At 41.0% G+C, this 22,359-nt stretch overlaps 1 protein-coding gene across 5 annotated transcripts in view; it reads left to right on the top strand.

Moving 5' to 3' along the window:
* Positions 1-22,359, top strand: part of SEMA4D (semaphorin 4D) — a 1,587,330-nt gene that overhangs the window by 719,228 nt on the left and 845,743 nt on the right. For all 5 annotated transcript variants that reach the window (XM_044064318.1, XM_044064319.1, XM_044064317.1 and 2 more), the window contains exon 7: positions 1,229-1,342. In XM_044064318.1, the coding sequence (XP_043920253.1) occupies positions 1,229-1,342 (114 nt within the window). The remainder of the gene's footprint in view (positions 1-1,228; positions 1,343-22,359) is intronic.

Genomic DNA, 22,359 nt, shown 5'->3' with positions numbered 1-22,359 from the left:
CTTTCTTTCCTCATTTTCATTTTGAGATGACTTTGAAGTTACAGATTCCTCATAGTGCAAAGTGGATATAAACAGAGATTTGTTTCTGCCTGATTGTTGTCTAGCAGTTAACACAGAGGGTTAAAACTATGAGCTGTTAACAAGTAGTCAAGGTTTTTTTTTCCCTGAGCCTTCATTTGTCTGTCTTGTGACTCTGAACAAGTCTCTTTAAACAGGCAGTGCTCTTGGACAACTAGGAAATTGAACAAAGACTCCTTGGTGATCTCCTGGGCTCCATGCCTAGTAACTGCTTATGAACCTGTGATGAGCAACAAGGCTTCAGAGTCAGCATAACCTCTACTTGTTCTTCTTATTTTTATTACCTGTTTGCAAGAGCAGACTGTTCACCAGACTTTTATTTTGTATTTTTAACAAAGCCATTACATTCTGCTTCCTACACACTTTTTCTGTTAGAAATATGTAAATGTGGACTTCAGTTCAGTACTTTTGATCTTTCTGAGCTGAATACAGTAGTATGTTCCACTAATGTGCTGTTTTGCAAAGGCTGAGAGTCTCAATTTCATTATTAAATTGTACTTTGGCCTTTATTTAGCCGTGACTTGGTTGCAGAACAAGCATTTGTTAATACACTGCTTTAAAATCATATCATGGTCTTTTTTAAATGCAGTTTTTATGTATTCTTATTTGACATAGCAGTAAGTGTGGTAAAATCATATCACAGTCTTTTTTATACTGTTTTTATGTATTCTTATTTGACAAAGCAACAAGTGTGATCAGTCGTATCATGGTCTTTTTAAATCCATTTTTTTGTATTCTTATTTGCCACAGCAACAAGTATGGTACAGTTTTCTTCCAAAGCTGTAAAATTCTTAACATTCCTAAGCTTTTTTCCTAACATTTATAGTACAGCACTGGGAAGAATTATGATTCAGTCCTTCCAGTCATAACCCAGCTTGTTATGTACTCCCAACATGTAAATTCTTGATGTCTGTGTCAAACTCATAACAACCTGGTTATGATCAGAAACCTAATCATAATCCTCAATGTTACTAAGTTTTTGAGATTGCCAAGTGAGATGGCAGAATCTTTTTGTGCCAGAGGACTGTGGTTGTAAATTATATTAATTAACAAAGTAGAGGCATAGTTCCTTCATACATCTTTGTATTTTAAAAGGATCTGTTAGTAAGCAAGTCCATCATAATTAAGTATATATTTTGTGACATTTCAGATGGTGAACTCTATGCAGGAACTGTAAACAATTACTGGGGAAGCGAGCCGATTATTACACGTAGCTCACAGCAGTCAACACTGAGGACCGAATATTCAATACCTTGGCTAAATGGTGAGTAGAGGTAACTGCTATGCAGTTTTGTTTTGCAATACATAAAGGCTTGTTTTTGTCTGCTTTTTATCTGTGCACTGTGAACTGAGTTCTTCTGTTTTTCTGTAATTGTGTTTCCTTTACTTTTGAAACAGAATGCATTTGTTAAGGTGCTTGGTGTAGTATGACCTGTTATGTTTCACAGAATAGTTTTCTTATGAACTCCAGCTTTACCTTGAGAGACCTTATCCACAGGGTTGACGAGTTCTGTTTCCATGAACCTTCTTAGCTGCTGATACTTTTTCTTGTGCTCAGAACACCTGCCAGACCTTTTTTGCACACTGGAGCAATCTTTCAGTAGTATAAGTGGATGCTGGATCCTTATTTCCTTCAAGTTGCCTTCTCCTTTGCGAATGGTGTAACTCCTGATGTACATCAGTAAAGATCCTGAAGTCATTGTCTGAGAAGTGTGAATCCTGACATTCTTCCCCAAAAATGCAATCAGTCTTTACAGCCCTTAACTAGAGTGGTTAGGCTTTTGAAGCATCCTTAGACTAATTTCTGTTTTATCTTTCAGCCCAGGATGCATCTCAGAAACCACACCCATTACCTCTTGTCTACTATACTAGAAGTGCTTTGCATGTTAAACTTTGGACCCTTAATTACCTGCCTCATTCATCCCAGTTTCAAGCATTTTTGATGGATCAGGCTTTCTCCAAGCTCTTTAAACTACCTGGCTTGGTCAGAGTCTATGGAGAAAATATTTTTGTTAGCCTGTCTGGTAGATTTTGAGTTGTTCACTTCACTTTTCATTGCTGTGATACTGTGTATAAGATGGTTGCATCAGGCATTTGCCTGCAGAAGATGCCTTGTTATGGATCTCCGTTTTTCATGAAAAGTTCCACCAGGCTGTTTTAGGTATTTTGAAAAATGATATCAGGTCATTATAGAGAACTTCCAGAAAAGTGATAGAATGTTAACCTTTGAAATCTGGTGCAAGTCCCCCAGGCTTCCACATTCCAGAAACAGGAAGTGTGACACCCATGCACTGGCCCAGCAATCCAGGAGCCTCAGTCCTCACCACTAACACCAGTGAGGGGCGTCCACATTGAGAAGAATAACAAATGCACACACAGTCAGTCTGGGGCTGGTTTCTTCCTGTCTCTCCAGATCCCCAATAAGACTCCCCACTGGCACAGCTATAGAGTGGGGTCCTTAACCAGGGTCCCAAGCCAAGTCCTCCTAGCACTCTCTATGTCCAACCAGTGCTTCACATCCCTACCCAAGTAGCTGACACACACATACACACACACTTTGAGATGTGATTTATATACAACCATACAGACATTCCTGGGGAAGGCTGGCACAGGTTCACTACCTGTTCCCCTTCTGTCCAGGCTATAAGGTAGTAATCACTGCCACTAGGACTCTTACTTATCAGCTACTAAAATGGCCCTTACTAAAGGGTGTCCAATTATTACTGTACAATATTATTATCCAAATGGTAAGTGTAACTGAACAGCAAGGCTTATTGAAGTGGCTTAGTACAGTATCACTATATACATGCATGTACTCTAGAGCTTAAATTATCTCTACACAAAACAGCCACAGTTGAAAGGTTTAAATATATTTAATATTAAATAATAAAAACGCAAGACAATACTTCTTACTACACAGTGCTAGTCAAGAGTTCAGAGATCACAGAGAAGTGTTTCAAATAATACAGTAGAAAAGTTCTGACATCAATACAGAAAACAACTAGTCTAATCTTCCTATTTCTTAGCTGTATCTAAGAGCAAACACAGTTCTAAAATAAACGTACATATAGAGCGAGGCAGTGCTGGTGATGTTGTCAGTACTGAAAACAAATGCAAACTGCTCTGAGTCTCTCTGTCCTTAAATTGATAGCATATTACTACTGACTCATTTCAGAGTACATAATTTTTTTCTCTGGTTCCCAGGCTAACAAAAACTCAGAGTTTAGCAGCCCTTTTGATCTTGCACTTGGCCAGGAAGCTACAGCAATAAAAGATAATGTCCTTCTATTCACATGTTGCAGTATTCATAACAGTAGGGAGTTGCTGCCAGCAGTGCCACTTTCTGGCCAGTATACCAAAGTCTTTGTTTCTGGAGGGTACGTATGATGTCCCTTGTCAGGGCCATAAACTGACGTAGGGTATAAAGGTGACATCTGTACACACCCATCTCAGAATTTTCCTGCTGCAGTGAACACCAGACTCCTGTTCGCCAGTTCCGAAAGCAGATCGTGTTTCAGACGACCGTGACAGTTTCCAGATCGGACGACCGTTTCAGCCTACAGATACAGATAAGTGCCCTGTTGGGTTTTTTCATTGCATTTGATTATTGTTATGTCAGCTAGAAAGGGGAAGTGTGCTTGTGGGAGACAAATTCCTCACAAGGACGCACACGAGAAGTACGTTTTTTGCTTAGGCGAGGCCCACGACCATATGTCCTGCCCCATTGTCAAATCTTTCGTTCCGAAAACCCTTCGCAGCCGTCTTGCTGCACTAAAATTCTATTTAGAAAATCAGAGACTCAGACGTCTTGCACTCGGTATGGAGGGGGGACTAGGCCCATCCGAAGAGCCGCCAAGAAAGTTAGGCCGGAATCCCACACTGCGCCTCAGGCCTCCAAGAAGGTTCTTGAGGCTGATGAAAGCCTGGCATCTTCCCAGACATCTGTTTCCAAGCCAGGCCCGGGAACCACTATGGAAGCTGGACTGGCGGAAACCTTTAGTATGTCCACTGAGGCTACTCAACCATCAGATCTGGATGGCGGAGGGGAACCACGACTCAGTCTATCGGAAGGCCTAGCTTCTTCTCTTCCATCCAGATAGGCGTCCGCTCTGATTCTCTCCCCACCTGCTACTTCTTTAAAGATAAAACAAAATGTTAAACACACTGAAGCCCAATGAGTTCCTGGATGGGAAATTTTTTCTCTGAGTCTTTTTAAGGCCTTTCAGGCCTTACAGACACAGCAGACCCCGCCAGCCCCCACTACTCGTTCTGCTTTACAGGTTTTAGAGGAAAAGTACTCCTCTTCAGATGAATCCTTTTCATATGAATCCCAAATAGAGTCCCCTAAGGATTTTGTCACCCCAGAGGAGGAAGACTCCATTACTCCTGAATCTCCAGGGGAAGAAATTACCTTTGGAGACACAATCTCCCTCATGAGGGAGCATTTCAAATGGCAAGCATCTGAAGTTTCTGATACCAAGAAAAGATACTTCAACCTTTTGAAAATGGAGCAACCCTCTCCTTCAACAAAATTGTTGGATGCACCCCTGGATAATAAAGCCCTGTTAGGCCAAGCCTCAGCAGAACTCCTTAAATCCTTCAAGAAAAGGATAAGGAACTTCAAAATCATAAACACCTTCTGGTGTCTCCTATACCCAGATATCACAGGAATTATCCACATAAACCTTCCTTTGTTAGAAGGCAGTCAGCATACACTGCTCCACAGTCTAAAGGACGTAAACAAAGCAGGAAAAACTCTACTCCTAGGTTTCCTACAAGTTCTTCCACTACACCCTTTTGAGGCCAGTCTGACCAGTCCAGACCACCTCCTCTGTGATTACCCTCCCTTGCACCAAAACACCCCACTTTCCCTCTGTGTCACCCTCTCCCTTCCCTCCTGGCAGATTATTACATCAGAATAGTGGGTTATTTCCATCATTCAGTCAGTCTATTTCATGACTTGGTGGATGATATCACCCTTCCGTGGCATCCCCCAACCACCTGCAAGCCAAACCCACCTTTTCCCTCCTATCATTCAGCAGCTTCTAGTTCAAGGCACCATAGGACAGGTACCACACCAGCAAAGAAACATGGGTTTTTACTCCAGAATGTTTCTGGTACCAAGGAAGGACGGCCCATAGAGGCCAATCCTAAGGGACTTATCCTACCTTAACCTATTTCTCAAAGTTCCCAGTTTCAAAATGATTACCTTACCCCTCATTCCAACTCAGACTTTCATGGTAGCCCTGGACTTAAATGATGCCTACCTACACATCCCTGTTTATTCAGATTACAGGAAATACATCAGATTTGCAATAGGCTCTTGCCATTTGCAATTCTCAGCCTTTCCCTTTGGGCTCTCTACTACACCCAGAGTATTCACAAAATGCCTGGCCTCCGTCATTGCCCACTGCAGGACTCAGGGTATTCAGATATACCCATACCTGGACGACCTGCTCATTATTCATCAAGACAGCCAAGCCCTCCTGTTACATCTACAACAGGTAATCTCCACCATATCTCTGCTAGGGTTCACTATAAACCATGAAAAATCTCACCTGATCCACTCTCAAGACCAGTTTTTCCTGGGTTGCAGGATCAGAACAGATATAATGAAAGCCTTCATTCCAGTTCAAAGAATCCTAGATCTTTGTCTATATTTTCAGAGTCCTCTCCCACACCTCCTTGCCAGCTCAAGAGATTTTAAGAATTCTAGGCCACATATCATCACTCATACCCATGCTGCCTCTGGTAAAACTCCATATGAGAAAAATCCAGTGAGTCCTGAAAAGCCTATGGAGTCAGCACTCCCAGCCCCTGGGCACCCCCCTTCCCTTACTTCAATAACTGAAGAAGGAACTCCAGTGGTGGATCTCAGCTCTTCGCCTCAATCCACCTTCATATCCCAGCCCCACTACAACAGGTCTCCACAGATGCCTCGGACTTGGGATGGGGGGGCTGGGGCAGTGCTATTTACAAGCGAAAAACAACTCTCAGTGCAAGGCACATGGTCCAGCTCAAGACTAAAGGACCATATCAACATCAAAGAAATGAGGGCTTTACACTTGGCCCTGTTAAACTTCAAATCAGCCCTTCACCCAGGAACCCTGAAAGTAATCACAGACAATATGGTAGTCCTGTGGTACACCAACAAACGGGGGGAGGGGGGGCAAAGTCCTACCCTCTATGCAGCCTAGCTGTCCAGATCTGGAACTTAGCAGTATCTCTCCACATTCATCTGCTAGCTGTCTATATCCGTTCCACAGAGAATGTCATGGCAGACTACCTGAGCAGAACTTTAGCCCCAAGTCACGAATGGATGCTTCACAGGGAAGTATTTCCAGACATAATCCACAGGTGGGGTATTCCACAAGCAGATCTTTTTGCCTGAACAGACAGATGCTCAAATTCTGCACAAGGAATCTGCATCCACAAGCATGGAAAGTGGATGCCTTCTCCTTCTCTTGGGGGGGAATGTACCTCTATGCCTCCCCCCCCATTCACCCTAATTCAGAAAGTCCTTCTGAAAATACAGAGGGACAACCCAAAAATCCTACTGGTGACCCCCTTTTGGCCAAGACAGCATTGGTTTCCCCTCTTACACCTACTAGCCAAGGGCAATCACCACAGGTTACCCCACTGAATAGACCTACTTACACAGGACAGGAGATCCTTACTACACCCTCAGGTGGACAATCTGAAATTAACCTTATGGGTGATAGGGTTTTGATCCCCTACAGACACCTATGCTCAGAGGATGTACTCAAAGTTCTGCAGGAGGCCAGAAAACCTAGTACCAGGGTAAACTATGTATCCAAATGGAACAGATTCTCCTACTGGTGTCAACGGAAAAAACAGGACCCTCTAACTACCTCTATACCTATGGTCCTTTCCTATTTGCTTGAGCTACTGCACTCAGGACTAACATACTCATCTGTCAAAGTGCATTTATCTGCTATCTCTGCCTGTCTGCCAATCTCCCCTCCTCTAGCTTCCAGACTGGAGGTCAAATTGTTCCTCAAGGGAGTGCTTCACATCAGGCCTCCCAGGACACCTATCCCTCCCCCTTGGGATCTGAAACGTTGTACTAGAAAAACTTACATTGCCACCCTTTGAACCAGCTCATTCAGTATCCCTAAAACTATGCACACTGAAAACAGTTCTATTAATGGCCCTTACATCCGCCAGGAGGGTATGTGAGATCCAGGCCCTCATGGCTACCTCTCCCTACCTTATTTTCCACAAAGACAGAGCTGCCCTAAGAGCCAACCTTTCCTTCATGCCGAATGTGGTTAGTGAACTTTCACTAAACCAGACCATCAATCTACCATTTTTCTACCCTCAACCACAAAATTCCTCAGAAAGGACTCTCCATTCCTTGGATGTCCACAGACAACTGAGGTACTACTTAGACAAAACCAAACCCATCAGAAAATCAGATCAACTTTTCGTCTCCTCACACCCCAGAGCTCTAGGGAAGGCAGTCTCCAAGCAAACCATTTCCTCATGGATTTCAAAATCCATTACCCTATGCTACTCTTTCCATGGGAAATCCCTACACTAACCGGTCAAACCTCACTCTACCAGGGTAGTTGCTTTCTCAGCTGCCTTTTTCAAACGAATTGACTACACTTCCATCCTAGAAGCGGTCACTTGGACTTCTGTCCACACCTTTACCAGACATTATAAACTGGACCTAGTCTCTAGAGCTAGGGCAGGGTTTGCCAGGTCTGTCCTCCAAGGGCTCATTGACCAGGGAACCCAATCTCCACCCAAAACCGTACCTGAAAGCTCTGGTACTCTCCCTACTGTTATGGATACTGCAACATGTGAATAGAAGGACATAGAATAGTTGTGTAAGCACTTACCATAACCTTAGATGTCCTTCTCTTCCATGTTACAGTATTCAATCCCCCCACCTGCCCCTCTACCTTTAACATCTTACTTGCCATTCTGACTGGGGGGAACATTACTCTGATAGCCCCCAGTGTCTCCACTAGACAAAAAACACCTGCTTCTCTGACTTTAGCTTGCATCTAATTCCAAGGGCTCCCTTGGGACCCTTCTAACTACAGGAGTACTACTGTATGTGTCAGTTCATTCTGAGGAGGGTGCATGCAGACGTCACCTTTATACCCTATGTCAGTTTATGGCCCTGACAAGGGACGTGACACGTACCCTCCAGAAACAAAGACTTTGGTATATTGGCCGTAAGGTGTCACTGCTGGCAGCAACTCCCTACTGTTATGAATACTGCAACATGGAAGAGAAGGACATCTAAGGTTATGGCAAGTTCTTACACAGCTATCCGTTACACATGCAAATTCTAGCAATTAACTCTGATCTCAAAACAATAGAAAAAATTCCTTCATCCAGGCATCTCGGCTCCGAGTTTTCAGATCAAACAGTTATACAGTGCTTGACTTATCAGCTTTCCTCCAGCAGAGTGCAATGTGGTTACATTTTTGAAGTTTAACATTTAACAAAGCGAACAAGCATGTGGCTTACATTAATATTTACAAATGACAGAATTATCTAAAAAATCCCATCTAGCTAGGTTGGTAGCCTTCACATATCTTCACAGGAAGCTCAACAGAGAGAAGGGTTTCTCCAGAAAGATTAAGTGATACAGCATCCCTTCCAGAGTCATCCAGGAGGACCTCTGCACCAAAGGCTATGTCTGTCATCCAGCCAGGAATACCCATTGGAGGTCTGATCTACAGATTTGCTCAGGCTTGGAGAACTAAAGCCCAAAGCCCAGAACAGAGTCCTATTTTTCTTCGTCTGGTGAGGCTTCTTTTTGCAGAACTGTCAATACCTTCATAGGTTCATAGGTTGGTACTAGGCTATCGGCCCTAGGGCCTATACAAGCCTAGCCATAACAATTCCCTGGCTATTTCTTTCCACACTATTTACTTCCCTGGACCCCTGTCTAGCAGGGTTACTGATGTGATCCCCGGGGTGAATTTTCTTTCTCCCATCCAATCGTCAAGGTTCCTTTTGAAGAGGGCCAAAGAGGTGCTCTGCTTGACATGTATGGACAGTCTATTCCAGAGTCTGGGTAGTCTCTGGGTCAGGAACCTATCCCTCCAGCATGTTTTGTTTATTGTGATGACAAGGTTTAGATCCCTGGAGTGTGTGGCTCTGAGGGATTTCTTTAAGTGTAGCATGTCCAACAGCTCTGGGTTTGACATGGCCTTGTATGTTAAGCAGAGATCGCCCCTGAGTAGATGATATGCGACAGAGTATAGCTGGCGTTTTTTAAGGCGGTCAACGTAGGGCATCTGCTTTAGGCCTGTGATTATTTTAGTGAGGTATTTCTGCGGCCTTTCCAGTTGTTGCATATGTCTTGAGAGGTACATACCAAACGGGGCGTTGTATTCTATAATGGGTCTAATGAGGGATGAGTACAGTGGGACGATGACCTCCTTTTTTCTGGATGAAAAGCCCTTAGTGATGAAGTGTGCTACATAGAAGGATTTCCTGACTGTTGTGGCGATGTGGTTATCGAAGGTGAGACCACTGTCCACCTGTGTCCCTAGGTCTCTTGTCACACTTTCGGTGTTTAGTGTACTGCCACCTATGTGGTAATTCATGGGTACATGTTTTTTCCCAGAGGGGATAACTATACATTTCTTGGCATTGAGCTTGAGCCCATGGCTCTGGCACCAAGCATCTGTTTCTGTAAAGCCCTTTTGTAGAGTATCCACATCATTTGGGGATTCAGTAATGGCTCCCAGTTTGTTAGCCAGAGTCCCTTAGTGTTGGCCTGTACTTCAGAGAAGTAGATGCCAAACAAGAGCGGTCCCAGGACTGAACCCTGAGGTACTCCACTTGTCACTTGTCTGGAGCTGGATTTGGAGTCGGCTACTTTTACAGTGTGGGTTCTGTCAGTAAGCCAGTTGGCAACCCATCGAGTGGCGTAGGGATTAATGCCCAGCTTAGTAAGTCTTTCTTTGATTCCAGAGTGGGGGATGGTGTCAAAGGCCTTGGTGAGGTCCAGATAGGCTGTGTGTGGACCGCCTTATCCTCGTCCACGGCTCTGGAGACTGATTTGAAGAAGTCAATTAGGTTCAGGAGACAAGATTGGCCCTTCACGAACCCAAAGTGGGTGGGGTCCAGTGTTTGAAGGTTGCCAATGTATTTGTTTATAAGTTCCATGATAATACGTTCCATGGCCTTGCAGATCAGGCTCGTCAGACTGATGGGGGGGCAGTAGTTACCGGGCTCCAAGGTGGATCCCCCCTTGTGGAGTGGGATAACTGTAGCTGTGCACCACTCATTGGGCACGAAGCCTGAGCTGAGACTATGATTAAACATGACACTTAGGTGAGGTGCTGACACAGTTTTTTATCCATTATTCATCTCAAAGAGGCTGTGTAGCTCATAACACTATTTGAATGAGCAAGTGGGTTTTACTTGTGTCCTTTCCTGATTTTAAAGAATTCAGTCATGGCATAGGGATTCAGCCCATTGTGGACCTCAGCAGTTTCAGCAAGCATATCTTTTGCATTGTCACTAGTTCCTGGTGCTGCTGTTTCAAGATTACTGGATGGCTTCTTTTGGTGTGGAGGATGCCAAATGTCATGTCACTGTGTGGGAACTTGTGGTTTGCTTTTTGGAACACATTTTCGATACAAATTGCTTATGTTTGCATATTCTGTGCTTGAGGGTATTAACCAAAGTACTGGCTGGTGTTACAGCAGAAGGGCCTCTGATATTCCCATATGTAACACCACAAGCAACAATGTAAAGAGAACAACAACAAATGCCTGGTTGCAGTAGCTGGAACAAATGACAGAATCCTCGGCTCAAACTAGAAGAACGTAGTTTATTGCAAACAAGACAAACCACCAATGTTCACAGGTTAAGCGCTTTCATCTGATTGTAACCAGACTTCCTCAGAACAACGACAAGGTGGATCTGGATTGTTTAAATAACCTTTTAGGCACCAAACTCTGAATTAGCAGTAATAATTAAACAGACAGTGCTCTAAATAATTTATAACTACATATCGTATAACTAGCTACTTTAAAAAACTCACTGTAATGAACTCACTCTAATGAAAATGATATATGCATTTAAAAATACTATTAAAAACATGTGTAATAATAAATCTATGTACATATATGTCATACATAACTCAAGAAATGGGTATAACACTAATAAGCATAATAACCTATACAGTTAAGAACATTGTACACTGTTGGGTGTACTGATATCAAAACATAACCATATTAGTTAATCATACACAAAAAATTTTACAATAAGCAATGATAATATTAATGGATAAAAATTGATATTAATAGATAAAAATAATAACCCAGAATAAACTGGACTACTTAGCCATAGATAAGAATGACTTAATACTAATATGGTCATTAATTCCTGGAAATCTAGTGGCATCAGTAAGCATCTGCCATCTACTCTCCTTCATAGCCAAACTAGCCTTAATATTGCCTCCAACTGAGGATATTGTAACCTGATCAATGATGACAAATTTGAACTGATGATCTTCACCTTTCATAACGTGTCGATATAAGGCATTCTTATTATCCTTAACCCTAATACTATATAAATGGTCATATATACATTTCTTTAGCTGTCTCTCCGTTTTGCCAATATAAAAAGCGGAGCATATCGTACAACTGGCTAGGTAAACTACTAACTTGGTATTACAATTACCAGCCCTACTCTGAATATATGTCTTATTATAATTATCCAACCTGATTCCTTCAACTTCATTTATTGCATGACATTGGTTACATGTACCACATTTTTTGGTACCTGTTTTTTTCTTAATCACATGTTTATCATCCCCATATTACAAAAGTCTTTTGATGTTAGGTCCTGTCTTATATACAAATTTCGGGTGAATACTCAATATTTTAGTTAATTCATCATCAACAGTTATTAAGTTCCAATTTTCCATAATAATATTTTTAATAAAATGTACCACCGGTGAATACATCATAACACATACCCTATTACTTTGTTCAATTTTCGTTATTCCTTCTTTGTTGAAAGGGCTACTTGATATATTTCCCAGTAGGGGAAGATACTTTTTACCCCACTCATTCCCAACATACTGGACTACATCACTTAATAGTGAAACAGGGTATCCCCTGGCAATAAACATGGACTTTATAAATTCCACTTCCTTATTCATAATTTCAACTGTTGATGACATACGGGCAGCTCTTATACACTGTCCCTTAAAAACATTCTTAAACATATAAGATGGATGGTTGCTACTAAATTCTAAATAGTCATTGGAAAAGGTCTCTTTCCTAAAAAATTGTGATATAAATCCATGCTCACCATGACTAATGTATGTGTCTAAATAGGCGATTCCTTTATCACTATAATTATAAGTGAATTTTAAAAAATCTGTGGTATTATTAATGTAGTTAACAAATTCTCTTATCTTATCAATAGGCCCTTTCCATAATACAAATAAATCATCTAAAAATCTAGAATAGTAGGCCATATATTTGTTGTAATCACGTTTAAACAAAAATTCCGTTTCCCACTCAAGCATAACTAAGTTAGCGAAAATGGGGGCACACGATGCTCCCATTGCTACTCCTCTAGTCTGCCTGAAATATTCACTCTCAAAATGTATATAATTATGATCTAAAACAAGTCCCATCATATCAGTAATTAAATTTGTTCAATCCCACTCCATATCAGAATATTTCCTGAGGCTGTTGCTAAAATATTCTAAGCCAATGTCCTTGGGAATACAGGAAAATAAATCCTTAACATCGATAGTTATGAAAACCAAGTCACTACTCCAAAGGTTAGGAGTGAGCTGTCCCAAGAACATCCATGAATCCTTAATTAGATGTGGAATATTACTATACACTGGTTTTACCCATCTGTCAATTGCCACACCTAATGGGAATGTTTTAGACCTACTGCCAGATATTATCGGTCTAAAAGGGGGTTGAGAGAGATTTTTATGTACTTTAGGGATGCCAATGATAGTGGCTAAAATAGGAAATTCCACCCTCAAGAATTGATACATATCATTGGTAATCCTATGGTCAATCAGATATTCTTCTATGGCAAGATCAATTTGTCTATACCCAGTGTTGATCTCATTTGAAGATATAGCTTCATAGTTACCTGAATGATATAAAATATTGTGAATCTCATTTATATAATTCCCATATTTGGATGACTGACTTACCTTGGCCCTTCTCTAGACTCCCTGTTGGAAGCCTTGGTTTGGTTTTGCTTTTGCTGCTGTTTCTGAAAGTAACCATCACTTGGCAGAGGTTCTGTTTGTTCTCGGTACAGAGTAATTTCTTTACCAGGGCAGATCAGGGCCCCCTCACATACTGGTGCTGCTTTTCCTACAATGGGCATAAGAAAGCATGGGTTGTAGCCTTCTTTGGAGCTACATGAATGTGGGTCACACCTTGTTCCCATTTTATAATAGACATAGATTCCATTGTTTTGTTAATATTTGTGTTTATGAGTGATGTCCATTTGATAGTATGTTTGCAGTGGCTGCATTGCCACCACTCCATGTCAGATTTTGGTCTTGCTACTGCTTCATAAAGTGGTGCATGTTTTCTCTCAGCCTGGAGTGGGGTTTCCTTTTCTTTTTACTCAGTATAACCCAGACCCTCATGAAGTGAAGTTGGATGGTATCTTACTTCAGGGCAGCCCTGATCCAGTGTGCGAACAGCTCCAGGAACAAATTTACATCAGTGTGTTTGAGTTGAGGATTGCAGTTGTAGCTTTAGAGTCTCTGAGGAATTTTGTGGACTCCAGGCCCCTACTGCTGAAGTCAGGCAACCAGTCAGTGGTGCAATAGCTGAGCAAGTGACATAGGGAAGCATCTTCCCCTTATTGAGAAGCGATATTGGTTGTGGAGAGGGGCATTTCTGCTATTGCATTCCACTCTTCAGAGAAGCCACCATTACTGCAGTTAAAAGAAGCTGCAGCAGAAGCCTTGCTTGCAGCTGCTGCTCTAGCACAGAGTCTTTCTGATAGTCTTTCTATCTGTGTGTCGTGAAACACACAAGAAATTAGACTTTTCAAGAACTGGGAGAATTTAATGCTCCACAGGTTCTGATGCCTTCAGCAGGAAAGGGTAAGTCAGCAGTGAATGCATTCTTGATGGATTAGATGGAAATATGACTGTCTTCACTCCATTCCTTATCATTTTTTGTTTCATTTGCTATTTTAAGAGCAAAAAAGGGTAACAAGTGACATTTGCAGTACTTTGGTGGCTGAGGTAGGATGATCTCAAGCTTTTGTGCTTCTGGCCACTTTAGAAACTGTTCCTTTCCAGATGATAGCACCATGCTATCTAGCAAGATGAAAACCTCTGTCCCACATTATGAAGTTATCAGTATGTCCAGCAATCTTTTCAGATCTTTTGCAGAGATTTCTGAGGTCTTGAGGGCAGCCAGGCAGTCCTCAGTATGTATATTTCCAAACTGGTTATTCTCCATCAGTGACAGTCTTTGAACTTCTTTTAGGTGTACATGTCTTAATATCTCGACTTGGCTAAGGCCTTCAACACAATCCCACACTCAGGCATTACCAGTAAACTTAGCAAACTGAATGTAAACCCCTTTGTTGTAAGATGGGTTGCCAGCTGGCTCACAGACCTGTCATGCACTGTCAGAGTGGGTGATTCCACATCAGCCAACAGACCTGTCACCAGTGGGGTGCCACAAGGGTAAGTGCTGAGCCCCCTACTGTTTGGTATATACTTCTCAGAAGTTCAGGCCAAAACTAAGGGGCTGTGGCTGACCAAGTTTGTGGACGGCTGCAAACTGGGTGCAATTATCAAGTCTCCAAATGATGTCAGTATACTTCAGGAGGGTCTTACGCAGACCAACAACTGGTATCTTAGTCACGGGCTCAAACGATATGCAAAGAAATGCATTATCATTCCCTTCTGTAAAAACAATGTCCCTTCACACTATCAAATTAACAACAATAACTATGTCTTCCCCGCGGTCGAATGACGTTTAAAGACATGCAGGAAGGTGTGTGCGTGAATGGGTGTGCCTTCTTTGAAGGTTAGGCGTCGGCTGGTGACTCGGCACCATAAAAATCCACTGCCAATCATTAGTGGACCGGAGTTCCACTGTGGCGACCCCTAACCGGGAAAAGCTGAAAGAAAGTTTACCCTGTGTACCTACAAAGTGGTAAGGGATTTGGGATCACAAGTAGACTGCGACCTTAACTTTGGCCACCATGTTCTACTATGGCTTTCTACGTAGCACACTTGATTAACAAGGGAATTGCCACTAGAGCAAAGGAGGTTATAAACCTCTCTATACTTGTCACTAATCAGGCCCATAATTGAGCATAACACCCCTTTTGGCATGTACTGTACAAAATACCTGCAGCAACTGGAGTGACCTCAGCGGTTTCTAACAAAGAAGATCAAGGGACTCCAGCACATGCCTTACACAGACTGAGTAAAGTCCCTGTCACTATACTAAGTATCATATAGACTTCTTATGGGAGAGTTATGCCTGGCTTACAGAGCAATATCTGACCCAAACCTAATCACTATACTAAGTATCATATAGACTTCTTATGGGAGAGTTATGCCTGGCTTACAGAGCAATATCTGACCCAAACCTAATGAGTTTGCTCCACATCCGTAAATCAAATGGGACTAGAGTCACCCATTCCAGGAACCTAAGTATGGCATGTGACTTGAATAGGACATGGTGGAAGGACAGATTTGTCTCGTAGGGACTGCCACATCTTTGGAATAAACTGCCAACTCATGAAGCAAAACACCTCTATGACACTGTTCAAAAGGAATCTGGATGAGTGGATGGGGCACTGTGAATTCTTACCGGGGATAGCACCCACAACCCTCCTGGACATGGGTAATCATTACTAAATACAATCTTAGGTATTGACTAGAGTATCATTGTTTTTTACATTGGGATGAAACGGCTAGGCTTGAAATGACCTCCGGGTCGATAGCCTAGTAACCTCCTATGAAAATTGCACTTTCAATATCTGGGGCTCGGGCTCAGTTATTATAATCAGATTGTAGGTTTCTATTATCTTGGTGCATTATGACCATATAGAATGTAAGAGTCTGTACAATTATGAAAACCTAACAATTCATTGGATGTTTTTTCATCAAAAGTATTATCTCCTTTTTGCAAAGAAAATAAGGGACTCAGAAGCTGAAGGATGTAACTGGTATGGTAATCAGTAAAATCTGGTTTTATTTGCAGACAATATTATTTTGTACCTGATAAAACCAGAAGAGGAAATCTCAGTGTTGTTGAACATCTTGAGACAGTTTCATGTCTTTTCAGGGTATAAAATTAAAGAAGATAAAACAAAGGCTGTAGCTGTAAACACTGTACCCACACATGAATTGGTCCGGCAATACTCATATTTATGGAGATATGACAAAATGAAGTATTTGGGAGTATGGATTAAATAGGATTCTGTTATGGGTAAGGATATGTGGGGAAGAGACTAAACAAAAGATAGTACAAAACTGAGAAACTGGAAGCTATTGTTTGTGGTATGGATAGCAAGACACAAGCAGTGAAAATGTTTTCAATCCCTTTAGTTTTATATACAGGTCAGGCATATTTTTATCAACCGGAGGAGAAGTTGTGGAGCGTAATTAAAGAGTTGAAAGATTTTTTCTAGGAGGAGAAAAGGGCAAGAATCAAGTGGGGTAAGTTGATTATTCACATAGAAAAAGGTTGACAAGGATTACCTGATTTGAAGGGATATTTTAGAGCTACACAGTTAAGATTCATACACATAGCACAAGCAGACATCTGTAATTCAAAGTGGACATGAATGATGATGAAGCAGGGGCAGGAATTCAAGAAATAAGGACAGAGTGGGATTTAGGATGCAGATCCTTAAGGCGGATAACAACAGCTACACAGAATGTTATTTTCATAAAGTAGCAGAAAGCATTCTAAGAGGTAAGCCAACACCAGAATGAAGAAAGGAAATTTTGCCGATAGTGATCACTGCAGTTAGTGGTACAGAGAATAGAGAAGAGGTGGATGGAATTTACTGGAGAAAAATGGCAAAGGAACAAAGAATTTGAGAACAAATGTCTGTAGATGAAAAGGTAATAGAATAGGAAGAAGACATTTGTACTGCAGACTAGAGACTACCTTCCCTTTCAGGGATTGATATCTGAGAACAGGCAAAGTGAAAGGGATAGTGGAATCCAAAGTGAAAGACCTGCTCTGATAGCATTTTTATTTGAATCTAGAACTTAAGCTGCTGTTAAAAAGGGATAATTAGTAGGACATATAAAATACTGCACAGTAACCATTGAAGTCAATCAATGGAAATTAGAAAAGATTGGGAAGAGCGACTGGATAAGCATTTCACAGAAAACAATGGGAGGACATATGTATGGCTCTCAAATATGCAACCAAATGTAGAAGATTCAGGATTTTCACTTGGAAGTATTTGCATAGTGTTTAGGTATCCCAAGCAGGCTCCAAAGACTTCTTCCTTAGGTAGTGTGTGGTGGTGTGATGTGAAAGAAAGAAGCAGCCATCAACATATGTTTTGGGAGTATGATGAGTTGGCAGACTTTAAAAATTCCTTTCAGAGTGCTGTGTCAGAAATATTGGGTGAGCAAATGTGTGTAACCAAGGAAACAATTTTTTGAGCTGGGATACTGGCACTGAATTGCCTAGACACAGTAAGGTCTTGTTAAGATTAAATCTGATGGCTGCCAGAAAAGCAACTACTAGGAAATTGAAATCAAAATCTAAACCAGCTGTATTTGAAGTATTGAATATTGTAACAGATAAAAGAACTGGAAGTTGGATCTTTATAAAAGGGTAGGAACAAATTACATAGAAAAAATGGAAATTGTGGAAACAATGCATGCAGAGTAATGTTTTTGAGGATGAGTAAGGTTTAAGAAAAGGCAGGAATTGATCAATTTATGTAATGTTGTATTGATGATAAATATACAAAAGAATATGTGTGATACATAATGTTTGGAACTGTGAATGTATTACTATGGTTTGTTTTCTTTTATACAAGTGTATGTTTACTTTTGTCTTAAGTGGTAATTCAGTAAAGATGTTAAAAATGAAAAAAAATATTTCAGTGGAAAACAATATTGTCCCCTTGTATTTGTTATTGTTTAAGCCAATTAATACAGTGCCTCCATTGGGATGTACCACACTAGACATATCAACCAACTAGAAAGACCCCATAAGTTACTAAGACAGTCAACTAACTTAAAAAAACTTTAGCTACCAGAAAATACTGGAAGCACTGGCCCTTTATTGAGTATTGCAGACTTCTGAATGGAGATCTGTCCCTTGCCTTCCACAGGGACCTGGTGGTCCTTGATCTCTTGTTTCTCCACAAATCAAGTAGTCCTACAAATACGAGAACCAGAGATTTAAAGTTTCATTAGCAGATAAGTAGAAGACATTAGTGAGATAGGTTCATTATGTAATGTCTTCCCGACCCGTGGAATTGACTCCTGTGACAAGTCAAGTAGTGTGATACATTATCTTCCATTAAATGGGAACTGTATGATTGGATAAGTTTTCACAAATTCACACATGGCTTAACTGACCTAACCCTCCTTAAAATGGAGTATGGTCTAAGAGTGGGTACTGGCAAGGCATAAATGGTCGTTAAACTCAGATGGCTTGTTTTTCCTATGATCCTATAAAAAGCTGCTCTAGCAAAACACTCAGCAGATTTGTATAGCTTCAACAGCATGAACTATCAGATTTGAAGCTGAATGAAAAAAAAATCCAACTTTTGTTACTCAGTAAGTCTTTTGCAGAGGCACTTTACCCTTCCACATGTCTGATCTCTAAATATGACAGTTGTGAGATTACACCAACTTGGAGTAGAAAGGAAAGAGAAAAACTAGATTTTACTTTTACTGCAGAGTGGTGCAGCTTCAGAGTTAGTAGAATTAGAGATAAGGAGTGCAAGGCCAAAGCCCTTACTTTGGGCATGGCAAAAAAGAAACAACTTCCTTGCCAAAATCATTTGATTAGCATGCATTAAAGTTACGTGCTTTGGCAGTGTGTTACATTAAAGTTATGAGTTTGACAGTGTATATATATATATATATATATATATATATATATATATATATATATATATATATATCACTGGTTCCAGATGTCATCAGTAGGAGATTGCTGCACTTAGGAAATGCTAGACCAGCTTTACAAAAAAAAAAGACTTGATGAATCATAAGGATTACTCAAGTGTGGGCTGGTTAAGTAATTCATGAAGGATGTTCTCCATTCCTATTTTTGGAGTTAGTGCCTCTTGACTCCTTGTGATTTGGATTTTATGGCTGACTTGCTTACATACTGAGACAGATGGCTTCACAGACTTCCAGTTATTTTCTTGGAAAATGACTTTCCTGATGACCATTACATCTTCCAGATGGATTTCTGAGCTTCAAGATTTAATTTGTTGAGAACTCAGTTTAATGCTCAGTAAGGACTATATATCTGTCTTGACTGAACCCTTATTTCCTGTCAGTCATAGTACTTGAACTTTCTGTCAACTACTTCCATCTGTGTTCCTGTGTTCTTCTTGGAGCATAATTAGTGGTCAGTTAGGTGTGGACATACCTTAAATAACTGGGTATTCAGTGTCATTTGTAGTTTACATGCACACAGGGTATGTGAACTCTGGAAGACAAAAGCATTTGTGTGTTTCCTGTGCAGCAGGTAAGTTAGATAGTACAGTTGGATTACTGTCTGTGTAGAGTCTTGCTATGTCCTCTAATAGGCATTTATAAAATAATGTCAAAGGTCATTCTTTTGGGGTGATCACTGCTTCTTTTGTTTGCTTTAAGCAATTGTCCATAGAAGACAGTTTGTACCATTATCACTTGGTCTCAGGTGTGCACGTTTTAGTACTATAGCCTGCGGTTTGGATCTCTACTTTAGAAGTAGAGATTCCTTTAGGGGTATGTTGTCGATTATGATAGTTACTAGGAGTGGATGACTTCCTGAAAATATATTATTATGCATTTCTTGGAATTTAGTTTTAGTCTATGGCTCTGACACCAGTTATTTGTCTGTGCCAGTCATTTCTGGAGAACATTTGTATCAGTGGGGGATTCTATGACTGCTCCTAATTTTCAGTCATCTACAAATGTAGTCAGCCAGAGGCCGTTGGCATTGGCTTTGATTTCAGGGAATTAAATGCCAAAAAGGAGCAGTCCTATTACCCAATCCCTGAGTGGCACCACTTGTGGCTGGCCTCTCTATACAGTTGAACTCCCCAGTTCTAACTGCCTGGGACCTATATGTGAGCCAGTTGTCTAACCAGAAGGAGATATAAAGGTTTATACCTAATCTCTTCAGACTGTCAACAATGCCCAAGTGGGGTATTGTTTCAAATGCATTGACCAGGTCAAGGTAGGCAGTGTGAACCATTTTGCCCTCATCCATTGCTTTGGTGATCTTCTGAAAGAAGTCCACCAGGTTGAGTAGGCATGACCTGCCCTTGATGAAAACAAATTGGGTTGGGACCAGTGTCTGGAGGTTTCATATGTCATTATTGGTCATTTCCATGATAATTCTTTCCATAGCTTTGCATATGAGACTACTGAGATTTATGGGTCTGTATTTTCTGGGGTCGGTAGATGGCCCACCTTTTTTCTGAGAGATGACTGTTGCCGTTTTCCATTCATGAGGCAAGAAGCCTCTTTGGAGGCTACAGTTAAATATCAGTTCCAGAGGGCCTGATAAGTCATGTTTCATGCTATTTAGAAGGCATCATGGGATATTGTCTGGGCTCATTGATGCAGTGTTCTTGGCTTTACATAAAGCATTAAGGACTTGTTCCCTAGTGATAGTAGGGGGAGTTATATTTGATAGTATTTCATGAGGGAGGGTTGAGGGGAGAGTGGGATAAAGTTGGAGTTGAGTTTGTCAGCCGGTAGGTTTGCTATATCTTCTGGCTCAGTATAGGTGGCTGCATTAACAGTGAGCTCTGCAAATGATTGTGTACTGCCTTTGAGGTCATGGGCATAGCTAAAAATACCTTATGATTGTCCTTGGCTTGGGAGGTCAAATTTACCTCAGATCTGGCTTTGGTAGACTTTATTTTTACTCGTTTGTTTAGTTTGATGACAGTGCTTTTATCCTGCTGGGTGCTGCACCTTTTAATTTTTGTCATGATTTTCTTCCTTCTGTTATACAGCTTATTGATGTTGATTCCACCAAGTTGGCTTGTTTTTGAGTTAGTTCTATACTTCTTCCTGGTGGATGCAGTCACCTCTACTCAGCTGTTAACATGCTTGTATAAGGTTTCTGAGAACAGTTCCATGTAGGCAGCAATTTCCTCAGGGCTTATGGGGGCTTGAAATTTTGTAAGGTTATCAATAGTAGGAAACTATCCTTTATAATAGTTCCTGAATATTCCTGGGTTAGCTGGGGTTCCAAATTTTATTTTTACTTCAATGGAGACCATTTTGTGATGTGACCTTGCCAGAGAAGACATTACACTAAGGGGGTGTGCAGCACTCTCCCATATTAGTGAGGACTAGATCCAGTATGTTTGCAGCCGTGGTCAGTGTATTGACACTCTGGTCCATGGAATTTGTGTTTACAAAATCTAGGGATCTCTGTTCCTATATGTTTGGTGTCATATAAGTCGCCTATGAATAATGGCATTGGGTTGGAGTGAGTGTTTCCAGTAAATTTAAATATATGTTGTGTGTTTTCTGGTTCATAGAGGGGAAACTATAGCTTGCAAGGAAGTGGTTTGAGGTTTTGCCTATGGTCATTTGAGTGTAGAGAAGCTCAAGTGCATTGTCTTGTTGACCAGTCTTGAGGTATATTTATCTTTGATGTAAATCGAGACACCTCCACCTTTAGTCCCTCTCAGTGTAATAACTGGTATAAATGTGTGTAATCTATTATAGCCTTGCACTGCCTTTGTGCTCTCCACAGCTTTAATCCATGTTTCATTGACTACACAGATGTCAGCATTCTCTAGGATGACGAGAACCTGTAGGGGATGGAGTTTTTTGTTTAGACTCATAGCATTGAGTAGTAACACCTTTTGCTTTTCTTGGTTTTGATTTGCTATGTTGAAAGTACTTTCAGTATCTGGAATAGGCATATATCATTTCATTGAGACAGAGATACCCTAACATGCACAAGAGAGAGCACATTTGCCTCAAACATAGAAGCGCAAGATCAGAGGATGAGATCTGGTTGTTTAGAAGGTGCATGGTGAGAGAACCCTGCAGTCCATTCACTGCAAGAAGTCCTCTTGAAG

This window comes from Protopterus annectens, chromosome 2.part2 (assembly GCF_019279795.1).
Source record: "Protopterus annectens isolate FY-2018-M chromosome 2.part2, PAN1.0, whole genome shotgun sequence".
In the NCBI taxonomy this organism is placed as follows: Eukaryota; Metazoa; Chordata; order Ceratodontiformes; family Protopteridae; genus Protopterus; species Protopterus annectens.
This window is presented reverse-complemented; position numbering and strand designations above follow the sequence as displayed.